The sequence below is a fragment of the Pteropus alecto genome, unplaced genomic scaffold (genome assembly GCF_000325575.1).
Source record: "Pteropus alecto unplaced genomic scaffold, ASM32557v1 scaffold103, whole genome shotgun sequence".
NCBI classification, from domain to species: Eukaryota; Metazoa; Chordata; class Mammalia; order Chiroptera; family Pteropodidae; genus Pteropus; species Pteropus alecto.
The window spans coordinates 14,130,547-14,148,132 of record NW_006436288.1 but is presented as its reverse complement, the minus strand read 5'-3'; the positions used below and the strand labels follow the sequence as shown (position 1 = coordinate 14,148,132).

General features: G+C 34.8%; 1 protein-coding gene across 2 annotated transcripts in view; it reads right to left on the bottom strand.

Annotated features, from left to right (window-relative positions):
- The window catches only part of FGD4 (FYVE, RhoGEF and PH domain containing 4), a 170,463-nt gene that overhangs the window by 70,792 nt on the left and 82,085 nt on the right, over positions 1–17,586 (bottom strand). Inside the window, exon 1 of one of the 2 annotated variants that reach the window (XM_006912731.3) lies at positions 1,188–1,382. The exons of the other annotated variant lie outside the window; for it this stretch is intronic. Coding sequence (XP_006912793.2) covers positions 1,188–1,278 — 91 coding nt within the window. The 5' untranslated portion in view covers positions 1,279–1,382. Of the gene's footprint in view, positions 1–1,187; positions 1,383–17,586 lie in introns of those variants that run through there. 2 annotated transcript variants of the gene reach the window in all.

Sequence of the window (17,586 nt, the reverse complement as noted above, 5' to 3'; positions counted from 1 at the left end):
AAAGAGAACTTCACTGAAGGAGAAAGAAAATACTTCCCTTTTGCCACTGTAAAAATTTTCATAGAATGCAATGGTAAACCATGGAGAGATCATACAAACCTTGAACTTTATGTAAGAATGATGGAATTCCTGAAAAAGGAATCAAGGCTTCTGCCTGGACGATGGAGGAAGCCAGGGCAGGCATAGACTGGGACACTCAATCTCTAGCAAGGGCTAGAGCCTGGGAAAAGCGCCAGCAGAGGCTATGCAGCTGCAGAGGGAACTTCAGCTTCCCGCTGCGGTGCTGTGACCAACCCCACCCTTGAGATTCTACTCGGAGTGCAAGTCCCCCCAAGACCAAAAGAAGGAAATAGTGACACCACAAGAAAGAGCATCTTGGTAACTCTGAAGCCTGCCTGTTTGGTTTGTCTTTTTTTAGCAGTGTAGACATTCTTCAGGAAGGTTTATATTGTGTAGAAACAACGGGAAAATTATTACACGTAATGAACCCATTTCATTTTTTAAAAATATTTTTAGCAGAAATTTCCTGTCACATGATTAAATTTCTACCACACAGTAGCATTTCATTTGTCTTTGATACACTGTAGAATAATGAAAGAAAAATAGTGGCTTAATACCACTAACAATTTCAAATAACAAATCCATGCCAGTCTCTACAATGTTATCTTATATGGAAAAACAAGTCACACACACATCCCTGAATTTTGCTAAAAGAAGAAGACTGGGATGGATGAGACTTTTCTGTTTGAACAGAACAGCGTTCTATGCTGTAGCACTAGAAAAGCATTAGTGCTAAACATTTCTTAGCTTTGTTCAACACCAGAAATAGAAGGGAAAAAAAGAAAGAAAAATTTTGCTTCCTTTCTCTGCATTCCTCTTTGGTGACAGAATTTTCAAACTTTTCTAAATGTTACTAATGAGTCAGAGAAACAGAACTATTAAACAAAGTTGTATTTTGCAAGCCCAGAAGAAGCCTCCTGGAACAGTCAAACCCCATGAATATAGTACATATTTTTAATGTTAAAGGTGGAAAATAATGTGAATCTTATTCTTAACTTCAAACCAAAACCAAACTCTGTCAATTTGATGTTCCTCGGCGTGCCGTATTATACACTAACCCCCACACACTGAAAAAAAAAAAAAAAGAAAAGAAAACATAAAATACACTAGAAAATGAAACCACTTACCTTGATCAGTGGACATGATTTCATATATACTGATAAATAGTCTACTCTGGTTTGATAAGAAAATATTTGGCTTTAGTCTTTTAAAGTTCATGTGATAAAATCTCACTCCTGGCTTTGAAGCCTCCGGTATTGGAGATCATACAGCTCAGCCAGGAGTTCTGATCCCAACACTTTATACTTTAGGGCATTCTTAAACCTCACTGCTCAAAGACAACCTCATGCATAATATGCCACACCTCCCCAGAGGAAGGGCTGCTGCAGTGTTTTTCATGAGACCAAGTATAGGAAGATGGAGAGACTTCTATTTATTACAGTAAAGTAAACAACAACAGAGGCACATGGAAGCTTCAAATGCACTGGAAACACATTGGGGAATAGGATGGTTTATAAACTGACTAATTCCTTAACCATTAGTAATGCTCTAAAAAGGCCAACAAGAAAACAGTTTGTTTCCACTTTAACTGAGTCCATGCCCTGGACCACAGAGGTTAGAGTCAGGATTTACAGGCTTAAGATGTTAAAATGCCGTTATAAATGATCTCAAATGCTACTCTGCCACTTCTGTCTTTCCATTTTAGTACAGATCATTGATCTTGATAAATCAATAGTGCAGAGCAAATAAATACTACCATAAATTTCCTAAGAAAACCAAGCTCTACATGTTATTTCAGAACGTTAACTGGTTAAATTTTTAGTACTTATTTTTATATACCTTTGTAAGTTTATATCATTTGATTTTTGATATTTAAAAATTTTCTCAGAGCCCTTAAAAATGAGAAAAATGTCAATTAAAATATTTATAAAATCACAATAAAGTAACTTGGCTATAGACATCGCTCCCATGGTAAATAACAACCTCTCCAACCCCTTCCTCGGTGTCTAGATGCAGTGGTTCTCAGACTGTAGTGAGCACCAGGTCCCCTGCGTGGCCTTTTCACACATATTGCCTGGTCCCATTTCCAGAACTGAATTTAATCGGTCTGTGGTGGAGTCCCAGAATTTGCATTTCTTACAATCTTCCAGGAAATGCTGACATTGCTTTCTGGGACTGCACTTCAGGGAACACACTAAGAGAACCACTGGGGTACAGACTTGCTGATTTGGAGTCGATGACCTGAAGCTCTGGCTCAACTGCCCCTGCTTGGGAATCGCTTTGAGTCAGGGCAGGGGACAACACTCATGATGAGGTATGAGGATGGCTTATGTATACATGCGAACAGGACTCATAATAAGGAAGTGGGGTTATCAACTTGATAATTCTTAATAAATATGTTTGCATATTAGGCATGAATAGGTTTTACAACTAACCTTCAAAGAATAGACAAAGAGAAAAGAGGTCAAAGAAAAAACCTTAATTGTCTTTTTTATTTCCCTCACAAACCCTACCTGTGTGTTTAAATTTCACTGTGGCAGGAAAACTGTTTATATTTCATTCCAAGACCACTCAGCCTTTACAAGGCTCAGTAATGTAAAAAACAGAATGTTTTCCTGTCATAAAAATGCCCCAACTTCTGTGCTTCCTGAGCTTTGATAGCAATGTTTATAACCTCGGGTTTGGTTTTCAAACAAATACCTTTTCTTTTTTTATAGCTAACATTTACTTTGTGCCAGGTGCTACATTAAGCACTTTCCATGCAGCATTTCATTAAATACTCACTGTAAGCTCATAATAATTTATCAGTATCTTACAGAAGAGATCCTTCTGTAAAAGGAATAATACAGGTAAGGTAAGAAATAGTAATTTAGTGTCATTTTGCAGAATAAAAATCTAAATGTAAAAGGTTAAAAATCTTGGCCCATAACACTTGTGAAATAATAATCTTTAAGAAATTTAATTCACTTTTATACAATAAATTAAGAAATAATGGAATACACTTTTGAATCTTTATAGTTGAAAACTAGAAAACCAAAACACGATTTGCAGCTAGAAAGTGATAATTAAAATAAAACATAACTACTATCATTGACTCTCATTGTCCATAAATGGATAATCTGCAATTATATTCAGAATCCACCACAAACTCGTAACTAAATTCCAAGCTTCCCATTAGTAGCCATAGCAGCTTCTTATAAAGTTAAACATACTTTCATGACCCAGCAATCACATTCCTAGATACTTTACCCAAGCGAAATGTATCATTAACACGAAAGCCTGTACATGAATGTTTACAGATGCTTTATTCACAATCACCAAAAGCTGAAAACACCCAATTGTCCTTCAATTAGCAACTGGATAAGCAAACTATGGTAAATCCATGCAAAGGCATAACACTTAAGCAATAACAAGGAGTGAGCTGACACATGTGCATTAGAAAGAAGGCAATTTAAAAGGCTACATAGATATTATTCCACATGACATTGTGAAAAAGGCAATAAAATAGATCTAAGGCTATGGGGAGTATGAGGAGGGACTGACTGACTGATTACAAAAGGCCATGACAGAATTTTTGAAGGTGATCGGATTGTTCTACATATTCATTGTGGTGGTGGTTACATGATTGTATGCATTTGTCAAAATTCAGAATTGTTCCCTAAAGAGGATAAATTTTACTGTACATAAATTATGCCTTAAATTTAAAAAAATCGAGCAGCAATTTAAAGTGCAATAAAAGCAATTTATTCTTTAACCCATTTCCCATTTGCCCAGAGAATACTCACAGGCAGTGCTTATGGCTGCAGTGTTTACCCTGAGATAACTCATGGATTACAGTCCTAACCTTACCCGCAAAGTTTGCCACGAAACATCCTGCTTTTATTATTATTTTCACATCGCTCTAATATATTGATAGTCTTTGGAAACAAATGACATCATTCTATTTACAGCATTCTGTTTTAAGTAGTGGTATTTTCCATTTATAAAATACAGTAACTCTCAATCGCTGAAAATGTCAATCCTAGAAAACGTAGCATTCCTACACGTAATATTAATATCATTCTCAGTTGTTAGCCAAAGATTCATTTGATGAATTCGGTTTATGTATACATTTCTGTTACATTAGGATTAGAGACGAGTTCTGTTTAGAAATAACTCCAAGAAAAGTTTTCATATTTTATTTTCACATTGAAAACCAGTCAGATTTGCTTCAGCCTCAATAAGCATGTTTATGTAAAATTAAATTAATGCTGGCAGCAAGCTGCACTTTTCTTTTCTCTAAACGGGAAATGGGTTAAAAAGCAAAAGGCTATGAAATGAATGGTTTGTTTTGGATAACGTAAACTCAAAACTAAATGATTTTTGGTACATCTATTGCCATTCTCATCAACAATAGAGATAATCACTGGGTCACTATTTGTTTCCCGTGATTTAAAAAAAAATCTTGACAGACTTGTTTAACACAGAGGAGCAGGTAAACACTGTGCTCACCTCCTCCCACGACCACATCAAAATTACAACTAAATTACAGAACAACCACCCTGGAGAACCATCTGAAGACTAGCTGAACAGAACTCTTATAGCTGAAGATATTAAGAAATCACATCGAGATTGAATGTCAACTGTAATTGAAAAATAGAAAATAAAAAAATCTCGAAAAATTCAAGTGACCTAATTAGCTCCTCAAAGTCCATTTGTGAACAGTGAAGTTTATGATAGTATAATTAAAAGGATCTTTCAAATAAATGTTTAGGTAATTTAGTTAATTTAGTAAAAGATTACTTGTCATAGATATCAGTCCTGAAAAATATCAAAAATCTATCCTAACCTACTCTCAGCTATTCTCAAAACACCCTGTGCACTGAAGACTTAATGGGCTGTGTTCTTGCTTTTATGCTTCTTCTCCTAGTAGAGCAGTTTATTTCTTTACAAATACTGTTGAATAAGGAATTTAGAAAGTTCTTCTAAACATTCACATGGTATTTTTTTCATTATATTGAACTTAGTTTACTTTTTATTAAAGCTTACCTGTATTATCTTTAATAGCTTAATATTTCTAATCGAAATATCCTAAAACAAAAATTTTACCACACAACCTGTGCTTCCTGAATTAAAATTTATTAATCAACAATGTTTTAAAAAAAGGTAGGGGAGTTACTAAGTAGTCTGCCCTGTCATTTTTATTTAAAACAAGCTGGCACATCATCTGTCATATAATTGAAAACTTTCATGTACCCATGACGAAGTTGGCTTTACTAATTATTTACTAATACACATATTTTGGCAATAAAATAACAGAACACTTATACCAAATGAATGTTATTATTTCACTTTTTTCAGAGAGAACAAAGAATAGGAAAAAAATAATTGAAGTATTGTTGACTTTCAGTTAGCAACTAAGGAGTAAAGTTCTCAGACTGTTTCTCCAATATTGTTTAACTGAAAGGCAGTCTTCATTTTCTTAGAGTAAAACTAAACTGAATCTTAACTCATTTTGTACTCTTTAATCTTCTAATGACAACCTAATAAAATCCAAGAACAATTTGGTATTTAGATGATTCCTTCATTGGCTTTAAAAAAATTTTAATTAAAAAAAATAACCAATAATTTCTGTTTTACATGTTTGCAAGCCTCGATGAAGTGAGGCCTGGAAATTCTTTAAAATGCCAGGTAAATCCTGTTACTTGAATATTTCTGTACTAAACTATTTTTATACAGATCTTCAAAGCAAGCCTATTATCCCTGGATCTCTATTCCTTAATAAAAATGTTTTTAATATTTTAATATAAATGTTTTATATTAATTCTTTAGTTAGATGTTTGAAGTCCCAACCATGTAGTACTGTTCAAGTAGACAGTATTTCTTAAACTGGGGTTTCTGGATGGATGACACAATCTTAAACTGCTGCCCATTGTGGGTTCTAGTTCTATTCCATTACTCTTCCACTTTGAAAGACAATGAATAGAAAGCTTCGCATCTTTCTAATGACATGTGACTAGGGATAATTTGTATATTTCAGGTATATGACTTAGCAGAAACGTTATATCTGAAATATTATCTGATTTTAACAATTCTCTTCTAATAAAATATAGATAATCCTAGAAATAAAATCACTCCTTCTTAATCTAAATTATGGAATTGATTCCCATGCCCCAATTTATAGCCTGTCTGATCTTGTCTGTATGGATGTCCTGCATCATACCATTCATTTTATGTGTTCAAATACAGAGCTCAGTAGTAAGCACACTTTAAATTGGTGGTATATCTTTTCCTTTGGCATTTCCCCCTATCACGGTCTACTCTTTTCTCTAAGTCTGGCATGTTTTTTCTTTCTTTCTTTCTTTCTTAATTTTTTTACTAATCCCAGGTAACTGATAGTATATAAAGTTAAAGCAGAAACAAAGTGAATGGATAAAGATGGTGTTTATCGACCTTTATTATTTTTACAGAATTTCTTTGGATTCTACTTGATCAATGTCAAGTAACCACCCTGCACTGGAAGAGCAATGTATTTCCTGTAAGTAAATCATATTCACTTCGTCAAGTAGTTAATTTTAAGATTTTAAATTCTATAACTCTAATCTTGCCACCACCTAGATTTCCACCTTCCCTCCTCAAAATTCTTAAGTGAAAATATTCTTAGCTCTCATAATATCTTCATTAAAGAACATATACAAAGCACTTACTACCATGCTGGGCAAACAATAGATGTTCATTTCTCTTTTCCACTCAATCCCTATCACAGGTCTTCCACCTCATAATAAGAGTCACTCTTTACAAATGCTTTCTCTAGCAATTTAGTGTCTTCTTTCATTTATACTTCTTTCATTGACATCATGACAATGTCTACCTGTAGGGTTATAGAGCTGAGGTTGCCATCTATTGTGAGCAGTATATTATGCCAACTATGTAATGGGTATAGAATTTCAGTAGGGGAAGATCGAAGAATTCCAGAGATGGATGGTGGTGATGCTGGTAGAATAAGTGAATACTAACATTACTGAATTGTACACTTAAAAATGGCTAAAATGATCAATTTTATGTGTATTTTACCACAATAAAAAATTACTGCAATTACATTTTCTGCCACCAGTTTATGCTACCCAACCTATCCCTGCTGTGCCCCAATCTATCTGTTCATGCTTATGAATTTACTATCATAGACTCTTTTCTGCCTCTACTGTTCCTTTGCATTCTTCTCTTCCTTATCTTCTCTAAGCAACTGACCTACTTGAGGGCTGCAATCCTCCACTGTACAGAAAATTCTAAAACATCAATTTCTAGTACCAACTTATTTTTTCAGCTTCATATTCTCATTTCCACATGTCTGGAAACTATTTCCTTTATTGGAGAAGGGAAGTTTGAACTTCATCTTGAGGATAAGTGCAATTTCATTAGGCAGCGAAAGGAGAGAAAGGATCGTATTTTAGGTCTGCAGTGAGAAAAATCTGTGGCAGATTTTCAAACTTCATTACGGCCTGCAGAACTGTTCACCACTTACCAGTTGGTAACTTTGATGGCTGCTTGCTGCACTTAGAATGAAATCCAAATTCCATATAAGGGCTGAAGGCTCTGGCCCCCACTTACCTTCCTAGCCTCATCTCTTGCCACTGTGCTTTCAAAATATGTTCCCAAACCCTGTTCCCTCTATCAATCATCGGTTTTGAGAAAGAAGTCAAGAAAAATGTTTTCTTTTCATAAATTTCCACAGGAACCTAACTATTATTTTTTCCAACTTTGAAATAATCATGTAGCTTCCAGAAAAGGCTCCTCTGAGACTTTAAGAAAATAAAACTTAGGCTTTGCTCTTGCCAGTTCAGATAAAGGGTAATAAAGCACATCCAGCTACTTGCTACTAACTTGGGAGAAAAGAAGAACTTCCATTTCTTTTTTTGATTAGCTGCCTCATCCAGATTTCTTTTAATTACTGTCTTCCTTTCCCCAAGACCCCAATGCACAGTTTGTTAGTGTAACAGCAGCCACTTAGGCCTTTTGCGTTAGCCCAAATGTTCGTAAGAACAAACTTAGAATGTGGATACCCTAAATATAAACAGCACCATCCTGTCTTTGCAAATCATCCACTCTTCTTATTTCTATCCTTTCGTCCCACAGATAATGACACACTTAAAGATGCACTCTCCTTTCTGATGCAATGTCAGAGTATATTATAGAAGTGAGAAAATTCTAAAGAAAGACTATTAGTAGTGGATTTAGATTTTAGTAAACTTTTAGAAAACTAATATAAACTTTTATCTAAGCTATTATCTTTGTGGTAGGAAATAAAAGCAAGAAAAAAACAGGAATTAAAAAAACAACAACAAAAAACAGCCCATTTCCATCATATGGGCTGTAACTGATAAATGGGTACTTGATAAATTATAAATTTACTTGCTTGAAATTTTCAAATTATTATTCTAGCAACATAGATAGTGAACTTTACCAATAATGATGAAACAGAAATAGGTTTTCAATATTACACTAAGGATTATAAAATATTCATATAGTCTTTAAGACTTATTTGTACATTAATCACTAGAATTCAAATAATCTTATATTAGTAAAAATAGCATGTATTTATACTCTACACAGGGTAGCAAAGGCAAACATATTTAGCATTTAGGCAGACCACACAAATGGGTAAGGATACAGGCTTAAACAATATATATTAAGAGTTACTTACGGCAAACTGGAGAATAATTTTTTTAGTTTAAATTTTAAAACTCAAAAACATTGGGTAGGTCTAAGAAAACTTTGAGCTATCAGTTTGAGATCCCTCTTAAGATTGTTTTATCCGTTTATTTACAAAGAATTATTGAGCCTACATGGGACTCAACACTGTACACGGCACACTGCTAAGTACCTGGGAATTTTTTGGAAAGTCTTGACCATCACTTTCCTAGAATCTCATTTTCCTTCAGCCACACTATCCTTTTGAGTTCTTATGGCCTCAAGGTCTTCACATATGACTAATCTCACTATCCCCTATGGATTACCTTTAAACACTTATTTATACCTGTAATTAAATAAATGTTCATGCAATGTATGTGTTTAGCATTTGTTGTCCTTACTATTTGCAAAGCTCCTGGAAAGCAAGGACCATGACTGTCCCATGCATTATTACGGATCCTGGGCACACTGTGTCAGACACTTAATACAATCTCATTAAATGGTTCTCTTTCCAAGCATTCAAAGGGAGAGCAGACAAGTAAAATGGTGAGAGGTTTGGCTAGGGCCCTGTTACTGTTATAAGTGTATAGAGGAGGGTCAGAAAAGGCTTTCTGGAACAATGATCTGCTAACTTTTAGTGACACATCCCTCTCAGTATGAAATCTGGATGTTGCACTCGTAAGTATGTATGTATGCATGCATGAACGCATCTATGTATAAGTTAAATACAACTATTACTTCAATACAATACATACTGTAAAACACAAAAATAGAACATAAAATAGGATGAGGTAAAGACATGCTATTTTTGAGAAAACATGTATTTAAATCTGTTCTTTTTTTAAAATTTTGGTTAAATATTTCATGATATAGCCATTTGAAAGAACAGATCAAAGTCAGTTTACTTCCATATAGGGTTTTAATGATTGCCCTAGCTGAGAAAGAGTCATTGTTCTAAGACATATATCATTGACTCCATTTACTAAATAATGATATACATTTTTAAATGACATCTACCAATTATGCAAAGGTTTTCTTTGAAATTCTTATGGTAAATTTAAATTTCCATCTGCCTTGATGTCTTAAGTGTGATATATATATTTTTTATTTTTGAAAATCTGGTCTAAAACCTACTAAAACTATTTCAAAAATTTTAAAACAAGGCTAAAGAGATCTGTATTTAAATTTGAATGTGTGCACAGAAATGAGGCTTTTAAAATTTTTTTTAAAAAAGATACACATATCAATTCTGGTGATAAAATTACACAATAATGGAAATATTTCCAAACCGTCATTTAAAAATGCTCAGTCCCGAGTGCCCTTTTCTGCTGCTCATTCAAATCTCACTGTTACCTCAGAAGGACAGGTTGTGTTTATTTTTTCAAATATATCTCCTGGTATGAACCTGCTAAATATGTACTGATAAACATTTGTCTTCACATGAAGTGTTAGTGAATGGGGAACACTTGTGCATTTTTTTTTTTTTTTGTAAAAGAAAAGATAAAATCTTTGTTCTGATAACTCATTTAAGTACAGTGCCATTATATAATCTATAAATCTCTGGGTGGTACAAAAGATGTTCACTTTTTTCCAAGTAGTCCCAGAATTCCACTATCTAAAATAATGTAATTGCAGTCAACATAACCAGCCAAGTCCAAACTGCCAAGGGCAGAAAGGACACAATTGAGCTTCCTATTGCCATCTCCCATTCTTCCATTGGAATTCTTCATATGTACCTGATATACTAGATGAATAAATCCATAAATATTAGAAATGCTAAGGTCTTTTTTTTTCTTTTTTTTTTTTTTTTAACTCCTTAGGGAAAAGGTTCTAAGTTCTAGGATTTGCTTTTTTTACTCCAGTGGTTCAAATTTTGTACTTCCTGGGGGCATGTAACCCTTCATGGACCATTGCTCTGGAGAAGACAACTTCTAGAAGTAATATTTATGTTCCTAGGTAGTTTTTCACAGGGATCTGGCATATGTCATCTAATACCACTTTGATTTTCAAGTTATTCCTGAAATTTAGATAAATCAAAAAGCTGACAAATGTTGTTGTACCAATGTTAAAATTGTGATGACCGTAGAAAGCGGGCAGCATAAACAGTAAATGCCACATGCAAAAAGTCACTTGAAAAAAAAAATCTCCAGAATTACGTTGAATCCTTTCGAAACTGTAATCATAGTCTCTAGAATAGTCTAGACAATATGAAGACTACCGAACCCTATGATCTGATTATAGGATATCAATTACGATAATGAAAAATTAAGAAAATTCATGGAATTAGGATGCCATTATATTTTAATCTAAAAGTAACTCTGAATAATATTGGTAAAGAAATACTTGAAAAAGAATGTCATCCCCATAATAAAAGATACCAGTTAAAATAATATCACTTTTAGCTTTCAATTAGAATAAATTGTAAGATTCAATCCTAAAGAAACTGTCATCTCAAAAGCATCCTCAGTGGCAAGTAAACGGAAATAGCCACTGAGGAGGCAAAATGGTAATGCACATTGAAATGCCACAAAACCACACATCACCTCTGCCACTTTGGGCAAGTTCTCCTAAAGAAAAACCTACATATGTAAAGATAAATGTAATGTCATTTACATTTATGTAATGTAATTATGTTATGTAATGTAACAAACAGGGAAAAACTGGAAGCAACCTAACAGTTTAACAAAATTATTTTTATAACTATACTCCTTCCCCCAGGACAAGGTCAGTTCAAAGTACACAGAAGCCATGAAATATTTACTATATGAATGAGCTGAAAAAGAAGCTTCACTAAGCATTGGGCACTTTTTTGGGGGTACTCACCAAAAACACACTAAACCTGAAATTGCTCAATTTAAACTATGATCATTTCCAGATCCATTACATTATACAGTAATATTCTCAATATATGTAATAGATAATGTGTTCATTCAATAAAATTATCATCTCGGAGTACTAAGTTTCATTCCTTCATTTAAATAATAAGTTAGAGTTTTGGTATCTATATCCATAGGTCAGAGACTTTTTACTAGAGAATAATTTTTATTCTTATCATTTATTTATAAACCATCTACTAGCCACCCTGAAATTTGAAATGAGAGACTTTTATTCCATTAAAATAAACTTTATTCTATTTTAAATGTAAGAGTTTATGCTAAAAGATCACTTTATAGTTTACACATGTTGTAGTCTATGGTATGCATCGATGTAAGCATACGTGTTTGGAATAGATAACTTCTGTCAGTCTCACTATCATTACTATTGCCCGGGTAGTGTTGAAAAGACCATGCATACTCAGGGCAAATAGAAAATGCTGATGCTATTAACCACAACTGTAAAAAGGGAAATTAGTTTCACATCCTATAACCTTTCAAAGGGCTTTCCGCCCCTCACCCCTTACTATTCAAATTTTTTTTCCTGGTTGCTAAGAAGAGTTTAAGTTTTGATTTTGACAATTTAGTTATTACATCATATACTAATTTTGAATTAACAGCCTGTTATTTATTAAAATGAAGTTATTGCTTATAGATTGGGTTTGACTTGTTTGACAGATTACTTCTGTTTTTGAAAATTTCCCTTACTGCTTATTATTCTTCTCCTTAGGAATGCTTAAACATTTTGATGACATCTGAGTAAGACTAATTCTTTTCTTCATTCCTTCCTAGCACTTCCTAGTTGCTGGGCTTTGTGCAGCACCTAGGAGCATAAAAATGATCAACAAAATCCATGACCTTCAACAGCATCCAATTTAGTCAGGGAGAGCTAGATAAAAATGGATTCAGAACTATTAGAGATTGGAGGAATTGTTTAATTCTCTGTCAAAGTAGAGTTCTTTTCAGAATTGGAGACATTGGAGACAAAGTAGAGTTCTTTTCAGAATTGGAGACCTGTCAAAGTAGAGTTCTTTTCAGAATTGGAGACATAGGAGCTAGGTCAGATAGTTACTGCTCTAATCTTACGGTGTGGTATCTCTCATCGTCCAATTATTACAATGGCAACATACAACTGTCACTGGCAAGTTGGGCAAGTTCCTTTATCTTAAATTTTTTCTTTAGCCCTAGTTCAGTTCAACGTTCTAAATGTAAGCGATCTAAATGTAAGCGTGGGTTCTATGCTGAGCCAAAAACTGGAGATTTAAGATAAGTAAAATAGTTCCTAGCCTCAGGAACTCAATCTAGTTGGGGAGAGAGAGACAAGATAATAGCCAATTGCAAAATATGTTGATAACAGATATTACCACAGAGTGCTTCAGGAGCTCAGAGAAGAATAATGCCGCTGGGAAGATAGCTTTACTGCAAGACTTGTAGTTGAGCAGTGTCTTAAAGGAAGTACAGTTAACACTGAATTTTTTTTTTCTGTCATTAAAGAAAAAACCACCGGACATCATATAGGTATTTCTAGCCTCGACATTCACAATGCGTCCCATGAGTTGAAAATTCATTTAGCCATTTCTTTGTTGTTGAACCTGTTAGTGGCTTTCCATTTCTCCCCATTCCCACTGGAGCACCTGATGTGATAAATCATTCACTGGATCACTCAGTAACTTATTACAGGTAAATTTCTAAAACTGGGATTGTGGGATCAAAGACATCAACATTTTTAGTGCTATTGATACATGTAGCAGGTATATTCTTCTATTTACTTCCGTGTATTCTCTTTTCAGAGAGCTCTTGCTTCACAGGACATTCTGAGTAGGTAGTTAAGTCAAGCAGCCTGTGTTCTGTGGCCACATCTGATGGGACCAAGGGTAAATGCTGACCAAAGCTTAGCCCATCAGAGTCTCTCTCCAAGGCATCAGTAGTTGAAAAGAGTATGTTTCTGCAGAGCACAGAGATGCAGAAGAGCCAGTCTAAAGGCAAGATTGCATAACTGTCCTGGTTCCGGGCCCCTATGAGGCCAGATGAACTTATTGTTCCCTTGGCTCTAGAAAATATCTTTTCATTGTCCTCATACATCCCTCTTTTATCAAGTTATAGTGGGATTCTTCATTCTTTGCAACAAAATGTTCTCTAAACACAAATGTTTTTCCCATAGTTTGCGTCAATTTACATTGTCATCTAAAGTTACATTGTCATCTGAAATTTATAAGGGTGCCAACCTAAAATATAACTATTCAGGAAATTTTTGCTAACGTAATAAAAGAATATTTATTTGTATATTTCTTTGCTAGTTATATAAAAGTTTTTTCTCCTGTGTTAGTCATTTGTGTTTCTTTTTGAAATATTTGTTCATGTTCTTTGACAATTAGTAACTATCTAAGGGCTTCTTAAAGACAGTAACTCAATTCTCTATCTTCTTCTCTTTGAAATTTTATCATTTCTATACTCCCTCTGCTACTGTAATATTTAAGTTTCATATCTGGGTTAATGCAATACCTTTCTCATTAAGAATGTAGGATTGAAGTCAGAATGTATCAGGATTTTAATTCTAGTTCATCATTTAATTATTAGTGAAACTTGAAAATAATATGTATCCCATAGCAAGAGTTTTATTTGTTCAGTGAGGATAAATTCCATTTTCTCTAATATTTGTCAAGGATTAAATAAGATGATGAATGTACTCTGCGTTGTCTGACATTAAGAAAACACTAAAAGTTCATATTGTAATTCCAATAGTTGTACTTTAAGTGCACTTGCTCAAAGTGAACAATGCATGTTTTGCAGCTATAGAAAACAGCTGTGCAAGAGAGCTCACAAACACAGGTGCAACAATTGAAGTTGCTTAGGCAACTTGACCCCAGTGCTCACATGCCTGGCAGCAGGAGTGAGACAAAGATCATGAACCTTCTGCTCCTTCATATTTTATACAGCATGGTCCCTAAATGCAAGCTAAGTGATTATTTCCTCTCAGGCCCAAGCGAAGAAGCATTAATCTCTTCTAACCCTGGGGGAGAAAAATAACATGCACTGGGCTGGACTTAGAGAGTGGATCTCCAAAGCTATGCTGTCTTCCTAAGGGATTTCTCAAGGGCTTTTTTTTACTTGATGCAAGTATTACTTTATGTGCTGCCTTTAGAATCTGAATATCAAGAATAAGATAGGACTTAACTGTATTGTGATGGTAATGACAAAAGATAAATTCTGCCTGCTGTAGATGAAGAGGAAGATGAAGATGAAAAAGAAGAAGAATTCAGCCAGCCTTGGATATCGTTCTCACCAATGTTTCTACTATTTAAACTCTCAGTTATCCTTTAGACTACAAAACTGAAGATCTATTCCTTGAACATTTAAAATTATTCAAAGATTCCTTATTCTTTATAGGATACAGTAAAATGTCTATGCAAGCCAATATCTCCATTCTCAAATCCTGCCCTACCTTAGCTCAAATTCTGCGCTCAGCTACTAGCTCTTCCCAGGCCCACTGTGTCTCCCTGCTTTTGCTGCCTCAGACTAGAGCTCCCAGCCCATCTCACTCACCAGTAAAGTCAATTACCTGCTCCTCTGTCCTCTGCATCCTTCCTCCACTGGGACACCCATCACGACTAATTGGTTAACAGATTGTTACCTGAGCACCATGGCATATACCATGTTTAATCATTTTCCTCATCTAGAATTTAACAAGAGCAGGTAGACATGCAAAAAGTGTTTGTTCTTTTGGAGGTGATGAATATGTTCATGGCATAGGCTAAGGTGATGGTTTTGCGAGTGTATACTTATCTCCCAAACTCATCAAGTCGTGTATATTAAATATGTACAGCTTTTTGTATGTCAGTCATACCTCTATAAAGTAATTTTTTAAAAAAAGGTTCGTTGAATAAATAAATGTTAGGCACAAATGAATGCGAGGGATGAGAGTGTGAATGGGAGAGATCAAAGAAAAATTTATCTTACAGAGAGAAGGCTAATAGTACTCCAGGATTTCACTGCCATAGTAGCAAACATTTTAACATTCCTGGGATTATTGCTGATACTCTGTAGAGAATATCACAACTATCAACATCACCTTTAGCACTAAATGGGTTTTTGAATATTACATCTTTTAATACCAATGATAACTCTGTAAGTTCTAAGAAAGCAGGCAAACATGTTTAGAGAGAGTTAAGTAACTTGCCTAGATACCTCCAGGTAGCCAGGAGGTGAGATGGAACTAAATCTAAGTCTGCTTGTGCTCTTAACCACTGAACTGAAATGCCTTCTCATGCTAGCCCAACAAACTCTGATTTCGAAAAAAAAAAAAAAAATTGTCGGTACTAAGTTCTGAAAGAAAAGTAAGGACAACATGTGATATGGTTTTGCAGCAGTAATTGAACATAAAATGATCCTGATGACAGGCTTTCCTCAATTTCCACTAAATAAAGTATAGATAAGAACACACGCCTTCTCCACTGGGTCATCTGGATTCTTATTCTTTTGTGTCTCAGATTTTATGAGACCTCCCCAGATAAGCATTTTCTGATGACCTGATCTAAAGTTTGCTGCCCTAAAAATCCCTCTTTAACACACCATGTTTTGTCTTCACACTTTTGTCATTATTTGAAGTTACACTGTTCACTTATTTGTGTACTATGTCTGCACCCTTTACTATGTAAGTTTCACTAAAGACCTTGCCTGTTGTATTCTGTGCCCTATCCTCCACATTGACAACACTGCCCAGGGTAGAGTAGACGTTCAATAAATATTTGACGAATGATCACAAGGTTACCACTGATAACAATAACATAGCCAAAGAAAGAATTTTTCCGAGTTGGAGAAGGTTGGTGGGGTGAGGGGAGCTCAGGAAAGGGAGGCTGGGTAAACAAACACAGGTTCTATGTCACCAGCAATGTCCACAGAAGAGGGTGCATTAACCCACAACATGAATATACTGTCCAGGTGACAACTGTGCCCTAGAGGAGAACTATATTCGTGCTTCAGGATGTCTTTCCTTAGTGCTCTTCCCCCACTTGCTCTGGGCTCCACAATCACAAAGCAACATTATGATTATCATTTTACTTCTATAAATATAGATATAAGGAAGAGAATGTGAGAACTAAAAGGCACAAACATCTAACTAGCTTGGCGGTTATATTTTTTAAAAGTTTAGGCATTTATAATGAAAAATAGTTCTGTTTCTTACTACCTTGGTTATTGCAGGAATCACTTCAAACCTGCTCTTCCCCTGAGCACATTGAAAGTCACATCTGTGAGACTTTAGGGTGACACCCAATGTTCCACTCCTCATATGGGTTAACAATGTAGGAAGTCAGTAGACCTTACCCCATATCTTTGCATCCAACATGCAATTCTCAACATCGGTCATTTCTGCAATTCAAGTTCTGTGACCCTGAACAAATTGCTTAACCTTTATGGGCCTCAGATTCTTCTCTGTGAAATGAGGGCGTTAAAATGAAGATCCTGACAGCTGAGACAGCTCATGGGCCAAATGGACCACAATGACCAAAAATAGTTAACTTCAAAAAATAGATTATAAATCTGTACCCCAAAAGCCAATAGAGAGAAAGACTCAATTTAGGGGTTACACAGAATGTGGCAATAAAACACAGGGAAAAAAAAGGTAAGAATTTAACAGCTGTTTATTCTCTCTGTAGTCGACTTATTCACTTTTAAATCAAGTCAGGCAGCATTCCAGCATAATGTGTCAAAGCAAGAAGCAGCAAGACTTGACTATTTGTGCAGAACTAGTGGTGGGCTGATGTGTCTACTCAGACTGTTCTGTTACAGATTTGAATTACTCCAAGCACTTTATTCAGCATTTCCAATCTGTCATCTGTGTAATACTTTATAAGTAATAACTCTTTACTTATTTACAAATATAAATATAAACTTGTCATTTAGTAAAATCTTAAAGTTGTACTGAAGGATTGAAAAACATCATGTCATCAAAGAGCTTGAAAAGCTGTAAAACGTCTCAGCTCACTGA